Source organism: Hemibagrus wyckioides, linkage group LG14 (genome assembly GCF_019097595.1).
Source record: "Hemibagrus wyckioides isolate EC202008001 linkage group LG14, SWU_Hwy_1.0, whole genome shotgun sequence".
NCBI lineage: Eukaryota > Metazoa > Chordata > Actinopteri > Siluriformes > Bagridae > Hemibagrus > Hemibagrus wyckioides.
This window is the reverse complement of record NC_080723.1, coordinates 11,694,316-11,719,609: the sequence shown is the minus strand read 5'-3', so window position 1 is coordinate 11,719,609 and position 25,294 is coordinate 11,694,316. Positions and strand designations below refer to the sequence as shown.

At 39.6% G+C, this 25,294-nt stretch overlaps 1 protein-coding gene across 4 annotated transcripts in view; it reads right to left on the bottom strand.

The window, feature by feature from the left end:
- Positions 1–25,294, bottom strand: part of LOC131364649 (genetic suppressor element 1-like) — a 69,153-nt gene that overhangs the window by 41,051 nt on the left and 2,808 nt on the right. Inside the window, exon 1 of one of the 4 annotated variants that reach the window (XM_058407870.1) lies at positions 2,123–2,421. The exons of the other annotated variants lie outside the window; for them this stretch is intronic. Coding sequence (XP_058263853.1) covers positions 2,123–2,159 — 37 coding nt within the window. The 5' untranslated portion in view covers positions 2,160–2,421. Of the gene's footprint in view, positions 1–2,122; positions 2,422–25,294 lie in introns of those variants that run through there. 4 annotated transcript variants of the gene reach the window in all.

Genomic DNA, 25,294 nt, shown 5'->3' with positions numbered 1-25,294 from the left:
GCACCACATGTCAGGACTTTACATGATACTGTGTTTCTCCCATCCACCTGTCTTCTGTCTCCTTTCTTAGTTTTTTTTTCTTTCCAACTCTTCTTCTGTTCCTCACTTCTCTGTTTGCAGCATCATTGATATTACCTCTCTGATTGATTCTCTTATGCTTGCTTTCTCGATTTCTGGCCTCATTTCATCCCCTCATTCCTGTCATCTCTTTATTTATTTTGAATGCTTCTTTTCCACTCAAGTAATCATAGAGGGATGAGCGAGTGTCTGACATGGTCACTGTAGCAACGGTGGTTGAGTGGAAGGAGGGGCAGTCGATGGGTATGTGTGTGTGTGTGTGTGGTTGGGGGTTATGGGGATGAGTGCTATTCTGTGTGTGAATAAGTGAAAAAGTAAAAAGAATGGAGAGTACCAAAGGATGGCTGGCTACCCACTGCGAAGATGAGTGGAGAGGGGTTGGTTGGTGGGGGGGGTCGACACACACGCACACACACTCACACACACACAAACATGCATACACACGCACCATATACACACATGCACACACGAACAAACAAGACTCACAACTGCACTTACACGTCTATCTCTCATACACACACATATGAATCGCTACCGTCATTAAATCATGGCAGAGACATGGTTATGCCCTTTCTAAGCACTTTTATCATCAGCTACATCTGTGGGCTGCTTATTTAAATTGAGCTTTCAAACAGGAGTGCGGAAAAACCATAACAATATAGTTTAATCATTAACAGGAATGTGTGATTTACAGACTGCTGTAAAATATTCAATGTGCACAATTTTCTGTTCCCATCAGCAAACTGACGTGTTGTAAATTCAGAGTAATGTTAATGTTTCTAGAAAAAGGAATTGGTTTTGAGTTTGGGTCAACTGTGTGTGTTGTGTGTGTGTGTGTGTGTATGTGTGTGTGCTGTGCATGCGTGCGTGTGTGTGTGTGTGTGTATGTGTGTGTGTGTGTGTGTGTGTGTGTGTGTGTGTGTCAGAGTGGCAGCAGCTCTGCAAGCACAGATGGTGATGTGTGGCAGTCTGTGTCTAGTTTATTAATAATGCTGATGAGCTCTGGACTGACAGTGTTGTTTCGACCACACACACACACACACACACACACGCAAATGAACGCACACTAAACATGAACATATATACACTCGACATATATAGGAAGTGCAGTAACACCTCCCTCTACTGCTTTCCTGTGTTTGTGTTTTCTTCCTTCTGGTAAAACTGGGGACTTTACACAGATGGAATTACCAGTGTCACTACTCTCACTACTCAACTCTAATCTGACCTTTGTATCTAAAGAGTCAAAGGTCAAAGGTGAGAGAGCAGTGTGGGTCAGTGGAAATATTAGCAGACTAGGTAGTACTACAAAACAGGGAGATCGGTGTAATCCGGTGCCTTCTCTGTGACACCTCCGACGGTCATGGCGGTGTCGTAAAACATTTATGAGCATGTTAAATACAAAAATAAACACAGATGGAGGATAATTCAGTGTCTGAAAACTTGACAAATACCCGGTGCACATTCCAGTAAGAAGCCAAACAGTAATGCATTCCTTTGTTAGATTGTTGCTGAGCTAGATTTAACTGAAAACACAAACCTTGCTCCCACTCTCGTACCCAAGCGTGAGATGAGTGTTAGAGCCCAACACATCCTTCCACCTCTTTAAGAAAACACATTGAGGCTTCTCCAAGCTAATGAGTGAAGCTAAACAGGATGGAAAGACAGAACACGCTCATTTAGCCAAAACTAAAATAGCAAATCGAGCACAGAGCATTTATTGTACACCTGAGAGCAGTGTTAATGTGTGTTTACAGAAATATCATATGTATATAATTTATTGTTTATATTGTTCTTTCTCTCAGTTCCATTATTGCTTGCTCAGCCTCTCTCTCTCTCTCTCTCTTTTTCAATCCCACTTACAGCTCCAGCCTCTCTCCCGCCCTCTCCTTAACCTCAAAATCACCAGAGCTCTCCTCGAATTAACCTTCTAGCCTCCCCTATCTGCCATTTGACCCCCCCACACACTCTCTCACTCACACACACACACACACACACACACATACACACACACACACAGCTGATCGAGTTATTGCCATCATACCAGACAGATAGTAGAGCGGAGCCTTTAGTCCGAACATGCTGTAATGAAGGATCCTGAAGTCACACAGAGACACAGAGAGACTGATGCTCAGCAGGAGGCCCCTGCTGCTCTCTGAACGAGGGTTCACTCGTCAGACGAGCTCCTGCCGTGCTGTACAGGTGAAAGTCAGGGAATCCATTTCATTCCTGGGAGATCCGAGTCTGAGTGTGAGACAAGGGAGGATGGACTGAGCCAAGCCCGAGTTAAGCTCCAAATGAATAGTCCCATTAACAAGCATGCAGAAATGTGTCATCCCTTCATCCCGAACACAAGGCGAGGTCCTCCCTCTAGAGTGAGCATTCCCTGCTTCTCCCCCTCTTTAATCCTCTTCTCCTTCTTCTTTCTATCACAGCATCCCGCTGCTGACTGCACGGCTGGAGGGAGAGGAGGAGCAAACACACACACACACACACACACACAAATACACACAGAGCTTTCTCTGCACACTGATCTGCGTATGTGTGAGCTTGTGCGTAGGGAGAGAGGGAGAGAGAATGTGAGTGACAGACTTACAGATAGAGAGAGAAAAAGAGAGTGAGTGAGAAAGAGAGTGTGCAGGAGAGAGAATGTGAGTGAAAGTGAGGGAGATGGAGTGTCAGAGAGAAAGAGAGAGAGAGAGATGAGTGAAAGAGCGAGAGATCAGAAGAGGTCTGGCCCTGCCTTCAGTGTGCAGGCGTGAGTCATTAGGTGTAAATTGGACTGCAGCCTGAGTGACAGCTGATTTGTCAGCCCTAATGAAAGAGAGAGGGCAGAAGAGTGATATGGCATCTGTTCTCTGCACCCCCAATACACACAGACACACCCAAACCCACACATACATACACACAAATACACACACATATCCTATACCAGCCACTATAATAGGAACGTTTCTCTCCATTCTCATTCATACTATTATCCAATCAGCCATAGCAGCAGTGCAATGCATATATAGTCATGCAGATACAAGTCAAGCTTCAGTTATTGTTTACATGCGACAGAAAAATGTGATATGAGTCACTTAAACTGTGGCATGGCTGTTCCTGCCAGGATGATTTGTTAAAGTATTTCAGAAACTGCTGATCTCCTGGGATTTCCATATAACAGTCTCTAGAGTTTACCGAGAATCTCCATTAGGCAGCAGTTCTTGCAGGTTGGTTACGCCTTGTTGATGATATGAGTTCAGAGGAGAATGGCCTGACTGGGTCGAGGTGTCAGGAAGGCTACAGTAACTCAATTAATCACTCCTTGCAACTGCACAACATGTGGAACCTTGAGCTCAATGAGCTACAACAACGGAGAACCTTATCAGGTTCCGTTCCCATTGAACAAGAACAGGTATCTGAGGCTATAGTGAGCACCAAAAATGGATAAATAAAAACTAGAAAAAACTGTGTCTGGTCTTTTTACAGTCCTCATGTGTAGTTTCATTGAGCCTGTGACCACTGTAGCCTCATATAATTATGAAACATGCACATGCAGTACTGAGCAATACTGCTAAAAATGAACTATGAATGTGCACATAGACACATACACACACACACTCTTCACAATTATTTCAAGGTAACAGGAGGAAGAGCGACACAATCCAGAAAGCCAGCACAGTGTCAAAATAAAAGAGCAGCTGCCCCCAGTGTGCAGTGATCCAGCTGAGAGAATACAGAGAAGACTAGCGAGAGGCCTCCAGCTTCCTCTGGGATTCAACAGAAACAACTCCTCTCAGATAGTGCCTGGCTATTACAGTAAAAAAACCCAGAGACCTCTTTACTTATTCATCCACGAGAACACTCATTTCAACAGCCGTCGCCTTTCCAATACAGCAAAAGTGCTCTTCGGCTCATTTGTGTTTTCTTAAAACCACCTGGCTGGCGTTTTGTTGTTATGACATAAAATGTGCTATAAAAGGCTTGTAAATGAGAAACAGGTGAGGGTCAGGGTCTAAAGAAAGCACTTCGCATATAACCATATAATAATAATAATAATAATAATAATAATAATAATCTCTTTTTGATCGACTCTACCAAGTACTTTAACTAAGTAAAGTATGATACATGGCACGGGAAACTGCAGGTACAGTTGGACTGTAAAATAGTCATAAGATTTCTCTTCTACCCTCATATTGTCACTCCATCTCTCTGTCTCTCTCACTAAATCGGTTATGCATTGCGATCCATCATAAATCAGTCACATGAGAGGCGGCTCTCTGATTCGTCAGGCTTTGACCAGCTGACAGAGAGCATTAACATTCTTATTCATCACTTAGTGTTTAGTTACCACCACCTATCACACTGCTGTATGTGTGTGTGTGTGTGTGTGTATGTGTGTCTGTGTGTGTGTGTGTGTGTGTTGGGCACAGTCGTACCTGATCCATCATTTATTGTTTAGCCTCCAGCAACAGTAGCTCATGTCAGCTACTGTCTGACTGCACTGCATCTTGTCTAAATGCACTCACACTGTCTATGCTGTTTTTACACTATATTGATTTAAAGATCCTTTAAAATGAGTAGGTTTATAAGGAAATGAAAAGAAATAAACATGTACGTAATTGTATTCTTGAAATAACAGTTTTTCCCTTTGTAAAAAATCTGATACAAACTGTGCTTTTTTCCATTGGGCAGTGATATAGTGATCTATCTATCTATCCATCCATCCATCCATCCATTTATCTATCTATCTATTTATGTTGAAACCGTGTGCTTTTTTCTAACACTTTCCTGAACAATTATTATTAGTAATTATTGTATTCATTTTGTAATGGTGAAGAGCTTTCTAATTCGTTCATTAACTAGCATTTTTGCTAATTAGCCTGGCCAATCAGACAAATAAACAGTGATCATCTGGACACTTCTGCAACGTTTAATTGAAGTCAGTGGAAAACATGAATCCTAGTTGTAGTAACCTTTATTTAACCAGGATAAAAAACTTTTAGAGAGTGACTTGGCCAAGAAGGGTGAAAAAGGCACAACAATTAACATAAAAGACATATACAGTATATTAATATACAAAACATACAATCAAAAGTTATTTACAAATTCAAACTCAACTTGGTTTCTTCCATTTCTGAACGCTGTATTGGTTGTAGGGCACACTGATCACAGATTCAGCGTACAACATAATATTCCACCAAGCTACATTATTGAGAAGATACGGCGCTTTAGCGACTTTTGCGAATGTTCTTGGAACTACTACACCCACTACACACACTCCCGAACGCAGACACACACCCACACCATTGTCTATTATTTACAGAACACTTAAGGATTTGCTCTGTCAACGTGTTACAAAAACGCGAGGAATCTTCATGTTTTATTCATGCTCTCTTTGTTCCCGAGCGTAAAACCTCTGTCAGTGTGGCCTTTGCTGTTTAGCTCACATTGACATAAATGTGCACTTTCATCCTCCCCATTTCCTCTGTTGTGTGGTTTCTGTGTGGTTATCTTCTCTATAAAGCAAATGCTTTATTCATGCTCATTTCCTTGTTAAACATTCTTATTGCTGTTCTACTTTTAGCCCTCTTTCTACATTACAACTCACATTCACGGCGGAAGTGTGGAGGTGATAAGAAGGTGTGTGTGTGTGTGTGTGAGAGAGAGAGAGAGAGAGAGAGAGAGAGAGAGAGAGCTACACTTGGCTATCTTTAACCTGCCTGTCAGTGACAGTAGGGCCTGCTTGGACCACATCAGGCTGAGGTGGTTGTGTGCAGATATACAGGCTAACTGCCAGCTGAGAGCAAAGGATGTGCCAAACCACAGGAAAGAGAGGTGGAAGGAGATAAAGGGCCTGTAGAGATATTTTGTAGAGATAATTTTATACCCTGCCAATTTTATTAAGCCCATACTATAGAACCCCCTATTTTCTATATAAACTCAAACCAAGCAAATCATGCTTGACAGCACTATAACATGATGTGATCATTCGGTTGTGTTTACTCCTTAATTGGTGTCTCTCTCTTTTTTTTTAATCAAAGTGTGTGTTCAACAGAGGAAAGGCATATGACAATTGAGCACCAGCTGCCTCTACTCAAATCCTAAAAGTCATAAAAAGAGGTGTTAAATGTGATCTCAATTTAGAGCACTAAAGAATATCCCCAAACACCCCCACCTGTAGAAGGCTGTGTCTTCTGGTAAAAGATTCTCTTTAGAATGGAAAAAAAGAGGACAAGAGCGCGATAAATGAGTGACACAGAGAGAACAGCTGCTGTGATACAGTTGCCACCGTTTACTGACACAAATGTCACCTTAAAGCGCAATTCACTCCGAAATACCAACAGCTTTTTAAACAGTAAAAAACCACTCAGATTTATCTCATGCCAAATTGTTATGAACAAATACAATGAAGCGAGAGTTCTTGCTCAACTCTCTGCCACATCTGTACCCCCAGTGTCTCTCTCTCTCTCTCTCTCTCACACACACACACACACATCATCTACATCTTCTACATCATCTCAAACACCCTCCCACGTAGCTCACATGCAAACACACCCACACTGAAGATTGGTGCTTCGCTAAAAAAGAAGAGAGGCCAACATGTCCATATGTCACCTAATGTTGCAAATGTTTGCTTAATTGAATCAATCCATCTCGGAAATGTCTGTTGTCATCCCTCTCACTTTCTTCTCAGCAATTCTTCCCTCTTCTTTACTAACATTCTAGCCATCTGCATCATGAAGGAAGGAAGAGGGTGGATGGGTAATAAGAGAAAGAGAGTGTGTGTGAGAGAAAGAGAGAGAGAGAGTAAAAAATAAGAGGGGGGTTAGAGAGCAGCTCATCTCAATCCCCTGAACCTCCCCTCCCCCATGAGTAACATTAATTAACTTCCCATACTGACACTAATGGCAACGTAATGAATGTGCTAATGACCTGTTTGCATGTATGTATGTTTGTGTTTTCATTCATACATTCATTTAGCCCAGTTGCAGTATGGACATTATAAAGGAATAAAGCAGCTATCTGACATTTGCAACAGCAAACATGCTTTCCATGTTTTAGAAATACACCTGTCTCAGTCCTATTAAACCTAATTATACACCTAGCCTCTGGCTACCTTCAGTGGTATATTTAAACTCTAGCTTTACTCAAATTATAGTGCTGCAAAAGAAATGTGAGGGGGATATGAGAGAGAAAACGAGGCAATCATCATGTACTATATCCTTAATGTATACCCATAAAACATAAATGTTATATGGAGAGCTTTTAGGATTGTAGAGGTCCATGCTTTTAATGAAGCACAACAGAGACTATAAAAAAAAAAGCAATAGATGTATGGCTGAATAAATATTAAAAAATATTAGCTCAGATATATCATTCTGAAATGGCATCTCCCTATCACTGCTCTGGACTGATAGATGAAAAAAAGGTTGCTATTAGTTTAGCAAATATAGACTGATGTATTTCTGTTCTTTGATTAAGGCGTGATAGAGGAGCGTGCCAGCTTTAACTCCGACTCATTTGAACATGTGCTCCACTCCTACACTGTTGTTCACCATGTTACAGGCTTAGTACAAAGACCACCATATTGTCTGTTGCTCATCCCTGCTTTTTGCTTAATTATTTTCTTACTTATTAATACCACTACAACGCATTGCTCCTTTATAGCATTACACCAGCAAGTAAGCAATAAAACACAATGGGATGTACTGTTATAGGAAAATAATATAACGGGACAGAATGATCTATTACATCTCTCATGTTTATTAGCTTCTATAAGAGCACAGCCAAAAATGTTTCATTTCTTTTATATCAAATTGGGGTCCCGGATGGTGTGACAGGTAAGCTTTTGCCATTTCACTAAGAGATTGCAAATCTCAAGTTCAAGTCCTGACAATGCCACAGCCATCCCAGAGTCCAAGGGTGAAAAATTGTCCATGATCTCTGAGATGTTAAAATAGCGTTACCCTCTCCCCTGTCGATCAGCATAATACAAATGAATTGTTTGTGTTGGTGAGCTGGTGTATGTGGAAGAGGGCAGTTAGTACTTTCATCTGAGCAGCAGATTTAAAAGATATGGTAGCTAACTTCAAATGTTTCTAAGGAAGCATGTGGTAGCCTTCAATCTTCCCGGGTGGTAGCTGTCATGTGATAGCGAAGAGCTGGCTAGTGGGTGGGAATTGGCAAAATGACGAAATTGTGAGATCAAGGGGGGAAAACATGGTTTCTCTAGTCTCTTTCTCATCAAATGGAGAGATCTCCACAGGGGGTGGATGCTACAGGCCATTAACATCCCAATCAAATGGAGCCTTCTGTAGTTGGTGTTCCATGTTAGGTGGCTTGCAGTCCACTGCTTCAGCTGGTGGTGGTTAATAAGTGTCCCATGGAGCAGTACTGCTCCAATTTGGAGTAAGTACTCCAATTCTGGTTGTATGTGTTTCTCAAGAGAAGGATATCAATATTTTCAATAGAGGGACCAGAGTAGAGCATCAGTGTGCACTAATATGGCACTGCCAAACAGAATCTGTAGCTGCTGGGTGAATGCTTTTTTTGTTTGCCAAAAAGAGCCAACCATAAACATAAACATGATTTTCCTGACTGCAGAAAACACAGCCAGGGCCCCATTCTCCCACTGAGATTAGATCTTTTATGGTGGGCCCAGAGAAATTGAAGCAATGTAATTATCTTTCACACTATGGAACAAGACAGTCCAAATATGATATGGGGAAGAATCACTTGTTAAAACTGTGAGGGGGGAGGGTTTACACTACTCCAGCACTGAGGTTGTGGGCAGAAAATCTTTGCTGAAATACTGCATGCTGAGAAGCTTTTATATCTAGTATTGCAAGCCAGACCTCTAGCATTTGACCAGGAACCATGTACTTTAAGCAAACGAGGCAATTTGACAGACATGGCAGATGACCAACCACAGACCTTTTCCTGTCACAAGATAAGCTGCTAAGTGGTTCAGACAAAAACCTTAAAATCCAGTGACGACATATATATATATGTCATGCAGAATAGCTAACAGATTCCATATAACTCCACATATCATAACTGACCCTACCTACAACATTTACACCTGGTTTTTTACAACAGTTGGGACCTCAGTCATGACCTCTAAATGTTGTAGGTCATCATATGAGACTGTGTACCCAAAATATTTAACATTGAGTCCAAAAAAAAGTACTGAAGTGCTAACATTTAACACATAATCCAGGTGCTTATGTCAGCCAACAAAATTCCCTTCGCTGTCTGAATAATCAGGCAGGTGGAAGAAATTCCAACATTCATAATATGGGATGTTTGTTGAACATGACTTCTTTGACAGAATTAGCAGTTAGTAAGCATGAGGCATGAGTCATAATTACCTTTTACAACTGCTATTTAGAGCATACGGTTTAGTTCAGTTTAATCATACCATACCGTTGAATACTCAAAACTGACTGGTCAGAAGGTGTTTCTTAATTTTATGCAACTTCTTTATGTAGATTCTTTTTGGGCTTAATGGTTTCCTAGTAACATGTGAAGCTTTTTTTGTCTTATTATCATAAAAAAGTGATTGAACAATGTGTTATAGCTGTTAAAACCTTAATGATCACATGAATTCATTTCTTTAAACCTAGCTATAAACTTAGCCATAAAAAAAAGTATGTGTCAGCCATAATAAAAGAACGTTAGCATTGCCAAATTGCTGTGGTATAAAATGAATGAAGCATTTTGGGACATGCTGTTATTGGAAAATCATCAATGCCTCATTGTATTTCATTTCTTCTATGATTTGTTAGACACCATGAGTCTTTTGGACTGTGTAAGTGTTTCTCACTCTGTCTAACCCACAATTATACATGACACTTCTGTTTCCACTTCAAACTCGAATCACAAAGCACAACAAAGGTCTGGGAGGTTCTTCCCCTGTTGCCAAGAGACTGTGCACACTTCTTCGTCCTCTTCAGCTGGTGTTCGGGAAGAAGGTTTTTTTTTTTTTTTACCCAATTCTCCTTGTAGCCTGGGCTTGCTTAAACATTGTGTGGCAAAGCTATTTACAAAAATAGCACCTTATGCATCCTTAAAATATTATAAGCCAACCCTGTTTCTGGCACTTTTAGCTTATAAACTCATAGGGTTGCTTCCAGCTAGCTTAAACCAGTGCTGATTTTTTTTTTTTTTATCTTCAATGAAAATGCACTTGCTACCCTTTCACCCTTAAATAGTTGTTAGCAAATAATAAGCATAAAAACATATAAGAGAAAACCCTAATATTAAATGCTTCATGCAGCAGCCAGAGATGCGATTTTTTATGCTGTTCATTGGATTACTTAAATCCTAACATAGGTTTAATGAATGTTTAATGAACCGGCTATGCAGATCTCCACTGAAGACCCCTTAAAAAAAGGCCATTCTACATTACCGCCCACGGCACACAGTGCCAATTATGGGCCAATTAAACTAACTTGGCAGCACACTGGGCAGCCTGGTGTAGTTAGAAGAACATGAAAGCATTGCTTCCCCATCTTTCCGCCCATCTCTGATGAGAGAAAAAGAGAGAGAGAGAAAGATGAAACAGGCCATTAAATGCTGTGTGTCTTTAAAAAAAAAAAGTTGAGAGGGACAGAGAGAGAGAGAGAGAGAGAGAGAGAGCCAAGAGGGCAGACTGACTTACAGACACAGAGAATAACAAACTTAAAGATGCTTTCCAGTATTTTATCATGCATAGTGTCTCATGTAAAGTTTCATTGAGACATCTGTGTCCTTCCTTTTTTAATAAGCATCTACTCTGAGCAACATGTGCATGAAAGTACTGCGCAATCTGATCACCGGTTTCTAGTGATACGAGCATCAATTACACAGACACGCTCTCAATTACAGAAACATGCTCTCATTTTCACTCATTGTGCCAGTAAGAACAAGGAGTCAGTGCAAAGTGTGAAGAGGGCAAGCGAGTTTAAGAAGACATGTGTTTATGAGTTCCGCTCGCCGATTTCGTCTTACTTCCAGAAAACTGGTCGATTGTCTATACTAAATTGCTGCCAGGTCTGAATGTGTGTGCATGAAATCTGACTCATGTCTATTTGTGACGAATGGATGCCAGTTAGGTAGAAGCACATACAATGTGGTGGATACACGGCCTATATTCCACTCCATTCACCAGTCAAATAAAAATAGGAAATAATCTAATAAGAACATCCCAAATCAAACAAAAACAAACAAATAAAAAAACACAGGCGCTTGCACTAATGTGACACAAGCCTGTGCCGGGATGAGGGTAAAGACCAGGATGAATCCCAGAACACAGGCATGAGATTCTCTATATGAGGTTAGAGAAAACTACCCTGCTATTTGGAATCTCAGAAGGACCCTGGCTTTTCCAAGCATATTCATATGCTGTCATATTTTCAAAAAGAGTAGCATTATAAAGACTCTTCAAAGCCATTTTATTGGTTTCTGAGGCAATAAAAGAAACAAAACTACAAGGAAGCAACATTATGTTGCGTCAATTATTTGGAAAGTGTAAAGGTTAAATGTTCTTCACCTTGACATCCTCTGGTTTGTCCTGTTTTAGTCCCTGTTCTGCTAAACTGTAAGGCAATATGAGTCAGCAGCACAGCATCATTTAGTCTTTTTTTTCCCCATCATTAGCTAGCAGGATCTCAGGGTCATCGCTCCCTGTTGGGTGTGTGGCCAAAAGCCTGCGACCTCGTTGTGTCCCCTGGGGTCAAAAAAAGACCAGAGGTCACGCTCTACCCAATAAACAGCCAGCAGGGAACTGTAATGATTAGAAGTAACAGAGCTTAATGGGGGCTGACCTCTGACTTTGTTGCTATGGAGACAGAGGAGAATGTGGGGTCATCGGCTTGCTGAACAAGTCAATATAAAGCATTTACAAAAAGAGGAACAGGACTGGTCAAAGTGTGCAGCAATTTAGAGGCATTGAATTCACTCTTCTCTCTCTGTCTCTCCTGGGATTTCATCTGTCTCTTACCTACACACTTTTATATACGTTCACTCGTACATGCTCTGTAGGTCTCTCCCTGTTTGACTGGTAATGTATCAGGTGTTATATCATGATCTCAGTGTTATAAGGTTCTCTTTGGATGAATTGATATTTTAAAATATGGCGTGTCAACATTTGTAGCCTGGATAAACATAAGAGAATTGCTTATTTTGCACAAAACTACTATTTATTTACTCTGCTGCAATGTTTAATTGTATAATTGTGGTTTAATGCTTAATTAATGCTTGATTAGTCATCTAGCTATATTCGGTAAAAAAAAATTTAACCTTTTAAAAATTCATTTTTGGTAAAATTCTGCTCAGTAATGCCTTTGAAGGATGTGCTTACTTAAACTTTACAGTTTCAGTATATCCACACTGACATACTGATGAGTACTTGGTAATTTTATGGAAAAGGAAAAAAGCTACCAACAGAGGATGGTGAAAGCTTTCATTTGCTTCCTCCTAGACTTGTGAACCCCGACACCATATCTTTTCAGACTGCTGCTGTCACAGGGCAGCTGAACACACATGAACAAAAGCATCATCTGCCCTCTTCTGTATGCATGAGGTCATGATTGGCTAATGTCACTCTATTTGACAGTGGCAAGAGTAATGCCAGCCCTCCCACCCAAGCAGTCTTTTGAACTCCAGGCCCCATGAATGGCTGTGGCATCGTTAGGATTCAAACTCCTGATCCCTGGATTGTAATATGAAAGCTTTTCTGTTTCTCCACTTTAAGAGCCCCCTAAAGACAATTCCGAAAACAATTTGGACATTAATGTTTGTAAGGATTACCAGAGTCTCCATTTTTGACCAGTAATAGCTGCCTTAGTATTGACTGAGCCGTCACTGCGCTGATCCCACAGAACAGTGGCCACTTATTTCCTAGCCTGGGGTCTGGCTGTTCCTCTCAGCAGTGTTCCTGATCTTCCACAGCAGTGACTGAGTCTCCTAATGAAGTGCACAGCAAGGCTCACCCTGCAGCACAGAGATAGGAGAACCTACAGAGACTGCAGAATCACTCTGAATGAAAACCGAATAGTCCACAATCTGTGAATTACAGATCAAGAAAGAAAGTAAACGATGATCATTTCCTATTTTCAAGGTCTGAGGTAAAAAGTGTAAAACTGGTAACCACAACCTTGGACAAACCCTTCAGCTCAATGGATCTAATGCAAGACTGCAAAGAAGCTACTGTCATAGTACCTATGAGAGAGAGAGAGAGAGAGAGAGAGAGAGAGAGTGAGAGAGTGTGTGTGTGTGTGTGGTATCCTACTGGCCATATGCAGGTAATGACATTCAGTATGAAATGAAGTATGCAATGAAGGTGAGAACCCTGAGGAAAAATAGTGGGGTGAGGAAGGGCAGAAAAGCTGAACTGAATATCCCTCCTCTCCTTCACATGCAAACACACACACACACACACACAATAATGAACAGTAAACAAAATGAGAACAAAAAGAAACATTTCTAAGAGAAGAAAAAACAACAATTAAATTTCTATCTATCTATCTATCTATCTATCTATCTATCTATCTATCTATCTATCTATCTATCTATCTATCTATCTATCTATCTATCTATCTTTCGAGGTGTTGGTTACACTGATGCTAAGGGATTGTGTTCCTGAAGTCCTGTTAAAAAATCACGACTAGCAATAAACCCTCAGCATGGACTCTCTCAGTTTAAAAAAAAGCATTCGTCTAGAAGCATCACCCAAAAGAATAAATTGGGGACTAAATTTTAACAGTGCAATAAATAATTTAAGCTCTCATTAACCAGAGCTGGTATTCTCATACTGACATGGCCACAGATGGCTGTGCAGAACAATCACATCACACCATGACTTTTTACTCCAGTGTTAGCTCACTAGTAGCCAGCAGGCATATGTTTTTGGCAGCTCATTAATAGGAGTAGAAGTCCTTGCATCCATAGTTATGATAAATTAGGTTCACTTTGTCTTGTTGGCTTTATGAGTTTGTTTTCCAGTTTGTCTGCAAGACGACAATCAAAAAATCATGACATGAAATGTTGGGAAAACTCACAGATTCTGTTCATGCTGTAGCAGGATGTCATAGAGAGATAAATGATTGCTCATCCTTGACTGTCCACCTACCTTCCCCCTTTTATTGTTTTTCCTTTTTATCAGGCCGTTTTTCAGTAGGGTCATGAACCTAAAGAGAGAGGAACTCATTACCAAGTCACTTCGTTTCAGTTCAAAGGGGGAACGGATTGAGTGCAACAAAAGCAACTCCAGCAGTCTGGCAGACAGCTATTGAGGATGACAGGGGAAGAGTTTCAATGCAGAACGCCTTAATAAAGGTGGACAGGCCTAGCAGACAGTCATATCTGTGCAGAGAACATTATCATAATGAGAGAAAGAAAGAAAGGAGGAGTCATTTGCTTGCTAAAGGGTTAAGATGACAGTTTAATTTGGTTGGCTATATTTGCGTTGTATTAATGGCAGGGAAAAGAATGAAAATATTATGCTTAGGAGACAGGAATATTTCATCTGAGGTAAACTATTAGCTGTTATGTAACTAATTTTTGATATATACCTTATGTATATGAATATGAATTTTGCATTGTCTAGGTGAAATGGTTGTAGCAAAACCAGCCCTAGATCACCACCTAGTCAGACACTGGTAAGTTTGATAAAGAAAGGAGGCTCTGAGAACGCATCTTGGCAACCTGACATCCTAAGAGGAGCATGTCAAAAAACAGGAAATACTCAATCATGGCAGACTGCAATCATTCAGTGCAATCATTCATAAGACTGAAAAAATGCTGGAACCCACAGTACTGGAGGCTCCAAATCCTGTTTTTCCAAAAGAGATGGGGAAACTGAGAGAGAGAGAGAGAGAGAGAGAGAGAGGAAAAGACAAAAAGAGACATGGAGAGAAATAGAGAGAGAGAGAGAGAGAGAGAGAGAGAGAGGAAAAGACAAAAAGAGACATGGACAGAAATAGAGAGAGAGAGAGACAGAGAGAGAGAGAGAGAGAGACAGAGAGAGTGAGGGAAAGACAAAAAGAGACATGGAGAGAAATAGAAATAGAGAGAGAGAGAGAGAGAGAGAGAGAGACAGAGAGAGTGAGGGAAAGACAAAAAGAGACATGGAGAGAAATAGAAAGAGAGAGAGAGAGAGAGAGAGAGAGAGAGAGAGAGAGATCTAACCTTTTCCCCCCCAACACTGTCAAGTTCTGAAATCTATTTTGACAAATCTTTTTTTTCTCCAGTTAAAATGCAAATGTCCGTGTTCAGTCACTGATCTTTGCTTGGTAACTATTTGGAAAGGCAAGAATATGGGTGTATTGTGGCTTGTGCTTGATTTGGTAATATTTGTTGCAGGAGCATTCATTAGACTGTAAAATTATAGGGCTGTACTTTCCAGAACAATATCCTGTCCATTAGATGTAAAAATAATTATAATTATAACTCTTGGCTTTTCAATATGCACACAGCTTTCCCACTGGTATAGAAGCAAGCAAGGCATGCTGTGGAGGTTTTCTCAGGTGATGTCTGTTTGCTTTAAAGTCTCTGGCCACGCGATAAGGCGAAATGTGGTATGGCATGTTCAAAGCTCTGGAGCTTAAAGGCATCACGACACCATCATAAGCTTTTTCGTGTTGAACTGCAGGATTTCCTACTATCCCAATGATCAGACAAATATGACTGAAGTTTACACTTTGTTGATAATAGCATGATATTTAAAAGTGCATTGTCATTAATGACTTATGTGGTAGTTAAATGAGGGAAATCCTCGCATTGCTTGACAGCTAAAGTTAAACTAACAGGCATCTGAGACCGGAGTAAGAGTTGTGTGAAAATAAGTGTGGGGGCTGCAGAAAGTACAGAGACAGAAATGGAGGAATGGCGACAGGGGGACGCGGCATATTACAGAGTGGAGAAAAGCCACAGAGTCCGTCATGAATGTGACGGCTTTAAAATGGTGAGAAGTTCATAAGACGACGGCCAGCGGAGTTTGATAAACTGTCCTTCCTGGATTTACACCAGACCTCCCAGTCCCATCCAAACCCTCAGATATTTTTCAGCCCTAGCAAAGTCAGAACCCAATGCTTCAAGCAGGATTATGCATATGTATGCGAGTCTGTGAGTATAAAATGTCTTACTGTGATTGTTTGCACTCATTGATGCGAGACACTTTCTTTCCTGACTAGTATCCTGGTTTTCATCACAAAGCACCCTACTGTCACTTTGGTCAGCTAGAAAGATATGCGATACTCTTTCAGACAGGAAGCAAGAAAAGTTAAAATGTGTTTAACAACCATTTGAGAAATTGAAGAAAAACAGAAGAAAACATTATGTGAAACACTCTTATAAAAAAGGGGTTGACTGAGAGCCTTTTGTGAAAAGGAAAGCATCTGTTATTGGGTTCTGCATTGACATTTTAATACCCTTCAAGCAAACAAACAAAAAATAAGGATAAGGATACACAATAAAACCTCGATTTCTGTCTTGGAAATTTCTAACATTTCTAACATAAGACTCAATTGTAAGTTATTAAACGTAATAAAGGTTTATGGAAATTTCCGCCCTAGAGAAAATATGTATAGATTTGATGTGTGCAGTGAATCTGATGGTAATTTGCTGGTTGTTTAACGATTATTGTTATTCCTGTGACATAATCATGCTGACATCAAGCAGGGATGCTAAGTCAGTTACAAGAAAAAGAAGAAAATGTCTAATTCAATAGAAAAAAAAAGAGAAAGAGAAAAAATCATAATGAAAAACAGCAGATTTCAAAGAGCACAGTGGTGTTGATGGTGGTTTCAGCATGGTTAAGCTTTGGAGCATTTTAAACAGTGTGTATAAATATAAGGATGTAAGAGAGTCTCTTTAGGAATGTAGCAAGCGCTAATGTTTTACATGTGCTGCTATAGGCAGGTAGTCCGGCTGTATTGCTGTTAATGTAACGTTTTCAGAACAAAATGGTAACTAAAATTTCATAGAATGCTGCAAGAATGAGTCCAAAAATCCAGATAAATAAATTAGCATTACCATTACTAAAGTCAATGGGTTTATTAAATAGGTTTTTGACTAAAGGTCTGAAATAAAGTCAGTGTTTACCACAAGCCCAAGATATTTTATTCCATGATATAGAATGATCAGTAATGCTCCACTTGTTATTTTTTTTAAAGCTTTTACATTCTTGAAAAAAGTGGTTGTTAACAAGTGGATAATTGAGACTAGAGAGTTTGATGGGGAAAGTAAACATCATCACGCAGAACAGGAAAACTCTGCTACAGCCTTTTTGTGTTCATTGCAACTCAAACTTTTCATTCAATCAGACTCATATCCACAAAAAGAGCACAGTGGATCCTCATCAGGGGACAAGAAAGAGTCATCACAAGCTTAGTTGTTTATAAGATTGAAGTAATTTGACCATGGCGTAGATGGTTTATAGCCTTCATTTTGCTCTTTCCTGCTGCCAATTGTATTTAGGCTTCACAATTCATTGTTGTGTCTGTTTGTGGAGATTATCGTGATGAACAAAATGGGTAAGAATCATAAATAGAGCCTGTTTTGTTCAATAATACAAAAGCCAACAACAACAAAAAAACTATTGGTTTTTTGGCAAGAGAATCAGGGTGATGCTAACTTCTTGGTTGACCTAAAAAAAAATACCTCATCCCTGCAGCACTCTTTTACAAGATACTCACGCAAGACATTAAGATTAGCATTTGTACCTTCTCTTACAACTCCATTCATAAAACATCAGGCAAGATCCAGCCACATCACCTTAGCTAATTTGAATTCATTCAAATTTTTCAGGAGGTCAAGTTAGCTCACCTCACCCTTGTGTCGCGGTCACATCATCTCATTAAAGAACATGTCTACATCTGACCTGAGCAGTAACAGAAGGCCATCTCAGTCAGAAGTTGAGCAAAGTGCTATCATTAGCCTGTGTGCTAATGTACACCCCACCCATGATACTTTTCATGACTCCAACCCAATTACAGCTCTCTGCGTGCTGCCCTCTGCCAGCAGCCTGTTTAGGGGGGCGCAGATGGCACAGGCTCAGCAGAAGCCCTGGCTCTAATGCCAGTCTGGGTAAGGCTGAGACTTGGGTGCAAAGGACCCACATCATGTTCGGCCAAGCCTGCCTCTATCCAGTCTCCACATGAACTGACTGTTTTTAATATGGCCTTAAAGCATGTTTCAGTACTATTATGAATTCTATGCTCATATTATTCTCATTCAGTTACAGTTACCGTGATGGCACAGTAATAATAAGCTTGTGGTGTGTTGTCGCTGCATGAGGATTAAGCTTTCTCGCAACTGACAAGTCTCTAATGCCCAGTGACTCTCACACCATCCTGGGCCAAGCTATACATGTCATTTCACTTTCATTGGAATCACATGTGCAAACACACACCCACCATGATAATAAAGTGTCACTGTTAGTGAGAGCTGATCTGAAAGCAGCTTCTCATTTGTCTGAAACTAGCTAAGGGCTGGAAACGCAGAGTGGAGATCAGTACTAGCTCCAGTGATATGCTCCAAAAGCCCATTCGCTCTGCCATCTGTGCTTGCATCTGAGCCTATACTGACCAGGCTTACACTTACCGAGTGTGAAATTAGTCTATGCATGTGTCGCCCCAATGCTTGTGTGTGTGAGAGGGAGTGCAAGTGCAGGTGTGTCCTTGAATGTGAAAATGAAAGTGCTGTGTGTGTGTGTATTTGTATGTGTTCCATCTCTCCAGATGGCGTAGGTGTAAGCTCCATCTCTCCCTGGATTAGGAAACTCCAAGCTTAGGGTCAAATGGGCACCGTTTCCTAACTGCAATTCTCCATGTTAATTACCACCCCCATCCCACACAAACATGTCCTCCTACTGGGGCCAGCAAGACAACAAATGTCCTCAAGTGACTTCTGAAGTTCACTAGGCAGCGTGTCCTTTCTGACACATGACCTGACCTCCTGACCTCTGCCCTCTGACTTTATGACTGCCCTCACCTCTGGCCCTGGGAGGTAATTAATCATGATCATGGCATGCAGAAAGATAGCTAGGGGATGGGGGGGGGTATTTTAGTGGAGTGGATTTTAGTACATTCTAGTGAACTCAAAGTAGAAACATTCACAGAGGAAGGATATGAAATGAGCTGAAATGTCTCTTCATGTCTGGTATGTAAGAAATCTGATCATCACTGTATCATAAATAAATGAAGAAATAAACCTAGTGAAGAAGCAAAATTCCCTCCCCTTTTCCAGATGGATATTGGCCAGTATTTATTTAGGATATATTTATTTGTCTACATTTCTGACAAATTTCTTCAGTCTTTCTAGATTTATGTCAAAAAAAAAAAAAAAATATCAGGCTAACAACTTACATGTGGAGAATAGAACAAATAATAGAAAGGTTATATAGAAAGGTGAATAAATTTATTAACATTTGCGACATGGGCTTTGATTAAATATAAGGTATTGTTGTGCATAGTTTCAATTATTTTTAAATGTTTTAAAGAACATTTTTATGTCAGAAACACCCACATCCACCATATATTATGACTATAACTGTTTCTTGATCACTCCTTGTTTTTGCCCCCTTGGCTTCCTTTCTGAGTCATTTTTTTTTATCAAAACAGAGACTGCAAGTGTCTCACTTTCATATTATTTTCCATGAGTTACATCCTCCTTAGCTTCCTTCAAGACAAAAAGAATTTTCTTTTCATGGTTTTTAATGAAGGAAAGAGTCCCGTAGGGTGTGTGGATTTGGCCTCTGTGTAGCACTCTGGAGAAGGTCACTATCTAGCAGAGCACACCAGTTCCTGGAATGTGTCATGATGTGGTGTTTCCATAAGAGTTAAAGAAAATGAAAAATAATTTTCAACCCAGAAACTAAAAATTTCCTTCAATTTCGTCTCTCTTGGGATTTAACCATGGAGCCATTTCACACAAACAGCCAACTTGAAGCCTTTTTAAAGACAAAAAAAAAAAAATTGAAAGGGGCTGATCCTTTTTAATTGGTCTTCCAAGAAATAGGTCCCGTACTTGTTATTAATTTAAGCTCTGCTGAAGCGAGAAACTCGACTGAAAAGACTGGAATTTAGCTTTAGCTTGTCGTAGACACACGTTAAGGCACACAGTGACACACACAGCACGACAGAAGCTCTTATTGCAGTTCTTATACAGCAAAGGGTTTTTAGAGGCTTTTAGAAATCGAATACAATGTGCTGGCATATGAGTTATCACTTTCACACTCACTATAATTGTTAATAATTCAGTTGTCTTTTATTCCCAGCATGGCCTTTGCCTGGCTTTTCTTTTTGCCTGTAGTCTTTCTAAATAATAATGTATGCTAAAAGTGCACAGCCTGCATGCTCTTTTCTCCTGCTGATCACTGTGTGTGTGTGTTTGTGAGGGTGGGTGATCTCTCTCTTAGGATGAACAGCCCCTTCTGCAGCTGCCGCCTCTGCACTGCCAAACAAAGGGCAATTACTGATTATAATTATACAATTACCATTCACATATTTAATCAGAACAGCTTCAGCTCTCTGTAGGAAGGCTCAGGTAGGCGTAGGGCTCTGATCTTGCTTCTGCTGTGTGTGTGTGTGTGTTTGAATTTAAAGCAGGAGCTGTACACTGATAGGCTCTGACACTGCTGGGGGCTCTGAGCTCCAGCCCATGGATCATCAGGGACAAGAGATGATGTGTGATGGGAGAAGGGGAAAAACCCAGGGAGTTTTGTACAATCTGGCAACCTCTGCCACCAGCGATGCAATGGGATCCCTCCAGCACTGCTGCGCAGGCGTCCATCTGACAACTGCCCAAACTCATTAATCTCCCTCTCTCTCCCTCTCTCTCTCCCTCTATAACTTCCAAACCATGTGATAATTGCAATTAGTCACTAAGGGAAACAGATGTCAGAAACAATAGAAGGTTCTGGATGTCCAGGAGGCCTAATGAAGCTATCAGATGTTTCTTATACGTGTGTATAATGCATGTAGAATGAATGGGCATGTATTATAACAACCTGACAGCTATTGTTTTTCACGATAAAGCAGAATAGAAAATCCTACATGAGCAAAACCTCAACAATATTTCAAAGATGTTTAAAGGTGCTTTAGTGTCCCAGGGTTAACAGCATTGTTTATGTACAAACAAACATGTTAAAACATCACTCATGTACACTTGCATGTATAAATTGCTAAATAATTATATATATATATATATATATATATATATATATATATATATATATATATATATATATATATATATATATAGTCATCATCTGTGGACTCGATTTATGATTTATGCTAAACTACTTTATAATATTATCCTATTCTGTCATTTTTAAGGTGAGATCTGTGGTTTTGCAGTCAGAACTCCTTTCGTAACATTTTGCAGACCTTATATTCTGGCAGCTGTCGATAAAATATCTGCTCAGAAGTCTCTGCAACATTCCTGATTCTGTAAACAGGGAAAAAAAATACCATATGATGCAAACCACCATCATCCAGTCATTCAGGACAGGGAGGTATCTTTAAGAAGTGTCAGAAAGTTGGCATAAACAACTCTAAACAACGTTCTGTTCCATGATTCGTTAACAATCTTTGCTTTTTGCAACAATAAACAGAATGAATACTCTCTGGAACAAAGATCCTTTCACATAACAATAACATTTATGGTCTTTTTTAATGGTCAGTGGCATCATACCAAAGAGACTTTCTAATGATGTACTTGTCAGTTCAGTAAGTTTGCCATCTTGCACCAAAATTATTGATTATAATGACCATATTCAATGGGTTCATCAAAGTTTCTTTGGCTATTTACAGTTTTTTAAGCTCCCTGAAGGGATTTCTACATGGAGGTCTCTCTGTTAAGATTCTACATAGAGCCTTTAGGGGTTCCTCCAGAGAGACTTTAGCTGATTTAGATTTAAGCTTTTCATTTTCCTAATAGTGCACTGTGGTGTTCGATTATATAAATATATATATTACAAACATATTGTACATATTTTGTCACAATGAGGTGTTGGAGCATTTGCAAGCAGTTCATTAAACTGATCCATATCAGTAAGCAGCATCATAGTCGATTTGGGGAAGGTTCAATAAACACAGTCAAACAGCTAGGCTACTAAAACAGAAATCAAGTAATCTAGGAAAAGAACTCAGGATACCAGGAAAATGTGAGAGTGCTAATTGGAGAGGATTTGAGTCCAAGCTGTAGCAGATGAAGCTCTGTGTATGACAATATTAGACTGCTGGAAACATATGGACATGACAAGAAAGGTGACAGGAAATAAATACTCCCTTAAGCGATTGTTTACCAGTATTTACTAAAGGAAGATGCATCAATTAACTGAATGGTGTTTGTTTGCATCCATATGGTGTAAATGAGACTCAGGTAAATAATTATTAAAACAGCTAATGCAAAGATGTCAGAAAAAGAAAAGTAAACATGCATGTCAAATATAAACCTCAGGCAAATATATAGCACCACTGAGTAAACCGAATTGTTCATATTATTTCTGCTGTTACGGTTGTCCTAGTGCTGCTTCTTATTTACATTCATATCACCAATACGCTTGATTAATTGCAGAGAGAAGAGAGCGGGGAAAATAGCTGGAGTGATGGAATAGCAAAGAGAAAACAGTAAACTGCATCCACATACGCAGAGACCCCTGACTGAGTGATAGTCTTAATTAAAAAGCTCTCGCTGTGGTGTTTTTCATGCATGTCATTTCTGACATCTCTACCAGCAGCTCACACCCGAAACACTAACGCTGTTTCCTTATTACACACTTACACACATGCCACTAAAACATCTGTTTCCAGCAGCTATGAGAGAGTGCTAAATACGTGCTAATCAGGTGAAAAACAGATATAAAAGAGATTCTCTACCAAACCTCAAATCCCTCAGATGATATTTTGGGGAAAGAGAGCAATGTCGATATACATTCAGTTGGTAAAGCTGGTTATTGTTTGTATTGTAATTTAATGGAAATATTTTTTTTCTATAAATATATTTATTATATTTTCTATAAATATAAAAATGTATTTTCTATAAAATAAATATATATTTTTTATGACTGATGTTTCAACTAAAACTAAAACACTGTCAAAAAGGTGTTTTCTTTTTCAGTTATCATTTTAACCCTGTCTAATGTCCCTCACCACTTTTCCTGAATATATCCTAAATATATAGCATAGCAAAAAGAGAAAAAAACACTCATGTAAGAAATGATTATGTGATGCATAATGTACAGTATATATCTGTGTGCTGCTGTAAATGGCAAATTGTAGGATTCGGCTGGCTGTGTAGTTTAGCAGTTTAGTTAATCCAGTTATCTGCTTCTATGATTCTGACTCCATGAGCATGTTATTTCATCAAATATTCAATGTTTGTATTTCTAAATCAATTTGTATTTCAATTCGATGTTTAGCAGGGTGATAAACAGTTTATACCAACTAGCATAAAGAATAAAAAGAGACAGCAAGAGATGTCCTGAGATACACTGAGAAAACACTCTGCCGATAATGAAGTCACTCACGATTTCTATTTATTTATACTGGAGAATTTTATCTCCACGCTTGTCTGTAAGCAATAGTTCTGTTTATTTTACCAATGGAGTTCAGTGCTATTAAAAAGCATCTAATATACTTCCTCAGTAAGCCCCAACTTCCAAAACAGGAAGGTAAATGCTATCATGCAAAGCACAAATGCTGCACAGGTCAGTTTCACACCATTTCATGCCTGCGGCTGCAGAAACTCTGCTCTAACTTTAGCTATAGGTATGAAACTTGGCTCACACAGAGGTGACTCTCTGTCTCTCTCTCTGTCTCTCTCTCTTTCTCTCTCTCTTTCTCTGTCTCTTTCTATACATACCACGCTTAGCAAATCAAGCTTTCTATTGAGACTACAGCAGTGTGGGTTTTCCCACATCTGCTTTATTGCTGTTTTTATTTCAGCCCTGAGAACACAATGTTTTCTTGCACAAAACTGATCTACACCTCAGAAATTCAAGTAAGCCACTCCACTATGCCAAACCTCATAGAGGAAGAGTGAAACAGTTACATCATACTCCACCCAGCTCTGTTTTACTAAAACTTTGCTGTGTGACAAATCTTCCCCCTGCAAATATGAAGCACATCTCTGTTCCTCTTCACATGACTTCCACTGCTTTATGAGATACAAGTACAACCTAAACCACATGTTGGTTAATGATCATATCTTTCTTCTCTTTTTGTAAGATTTGGACAGTTTGGTCCGAACTGAAATGATTAATGGTCTGCGAATGCGATACGATCCATAGCGAGAACCCTTGAGTATGCTTAGTATTAGTTAAGAGTAACACACATTAGAATTCACCTAAACTGCATTTCAACTGCAAGTCAAAATCGTTGTTCTGTATCATTGTACTGAAGCTAAAAACTTATATAGTGGATGCTTTCCATGCAGTGGACTGAAAACCACATCAGCGTAATTACTGTAAACTGTTTCCTGTGTGTAGACACATATTTAGCCAGTTTGGAAAGAGTCTGTAGCATCAGTACTTTGTAATTGTCAGAGATAAAGTTTTGCCTCAGGCCAGAGGACTTTGCACATTGCAGTTTCTCTGTTACTTTCTCTCTGTTATATATGTGATCTGCAGATGCTCTACAACATTAAACATAAGTATAAACAGAAAAAAATGTATTACTCTGGTATCACTCCATACTATACTATTATACTATATTTATATGTGTATATTGTATGACACTCTATAGCTATGGAGGAGTAATGATTTATAATCCTAGTATCTGGTGTCACCCAAGAGAGGATGGATTACCTTTTGAGTCTGGTTCCTCTCAAGATTTCTTCCTTATGTCACCTCAGAGTATTTTTTCCTTGCCACTGACACCTCTGGCTTGCTCAATAGGGATCTAATTCTACATGGTTATAGCTGCTATATAGCTGCTTTGTGATAATGTTCACCGTCCACAAGTGCTGTATACTGTATATTAAAAACTCAACTGAGGAAGTAGTTAGCTAAAGGTTTGTGAAAACAACAGTAATTACCAACCAAATAAAGTTTTAAAATGATGCAGGATTACAGGATGCAGATTACAACACTTATGAATTGTACTTGATCTTCAGCGCCATTTATAGTTAAACCGAATTTGCTGCTGCCACCATGTTTTCATTCAAAGCAGTAATAAGAGAGCACGATATCCAAGTTGGTGCCTGCAAAATTACTGTTTCAAATGCTCCATTGCAGTGAATG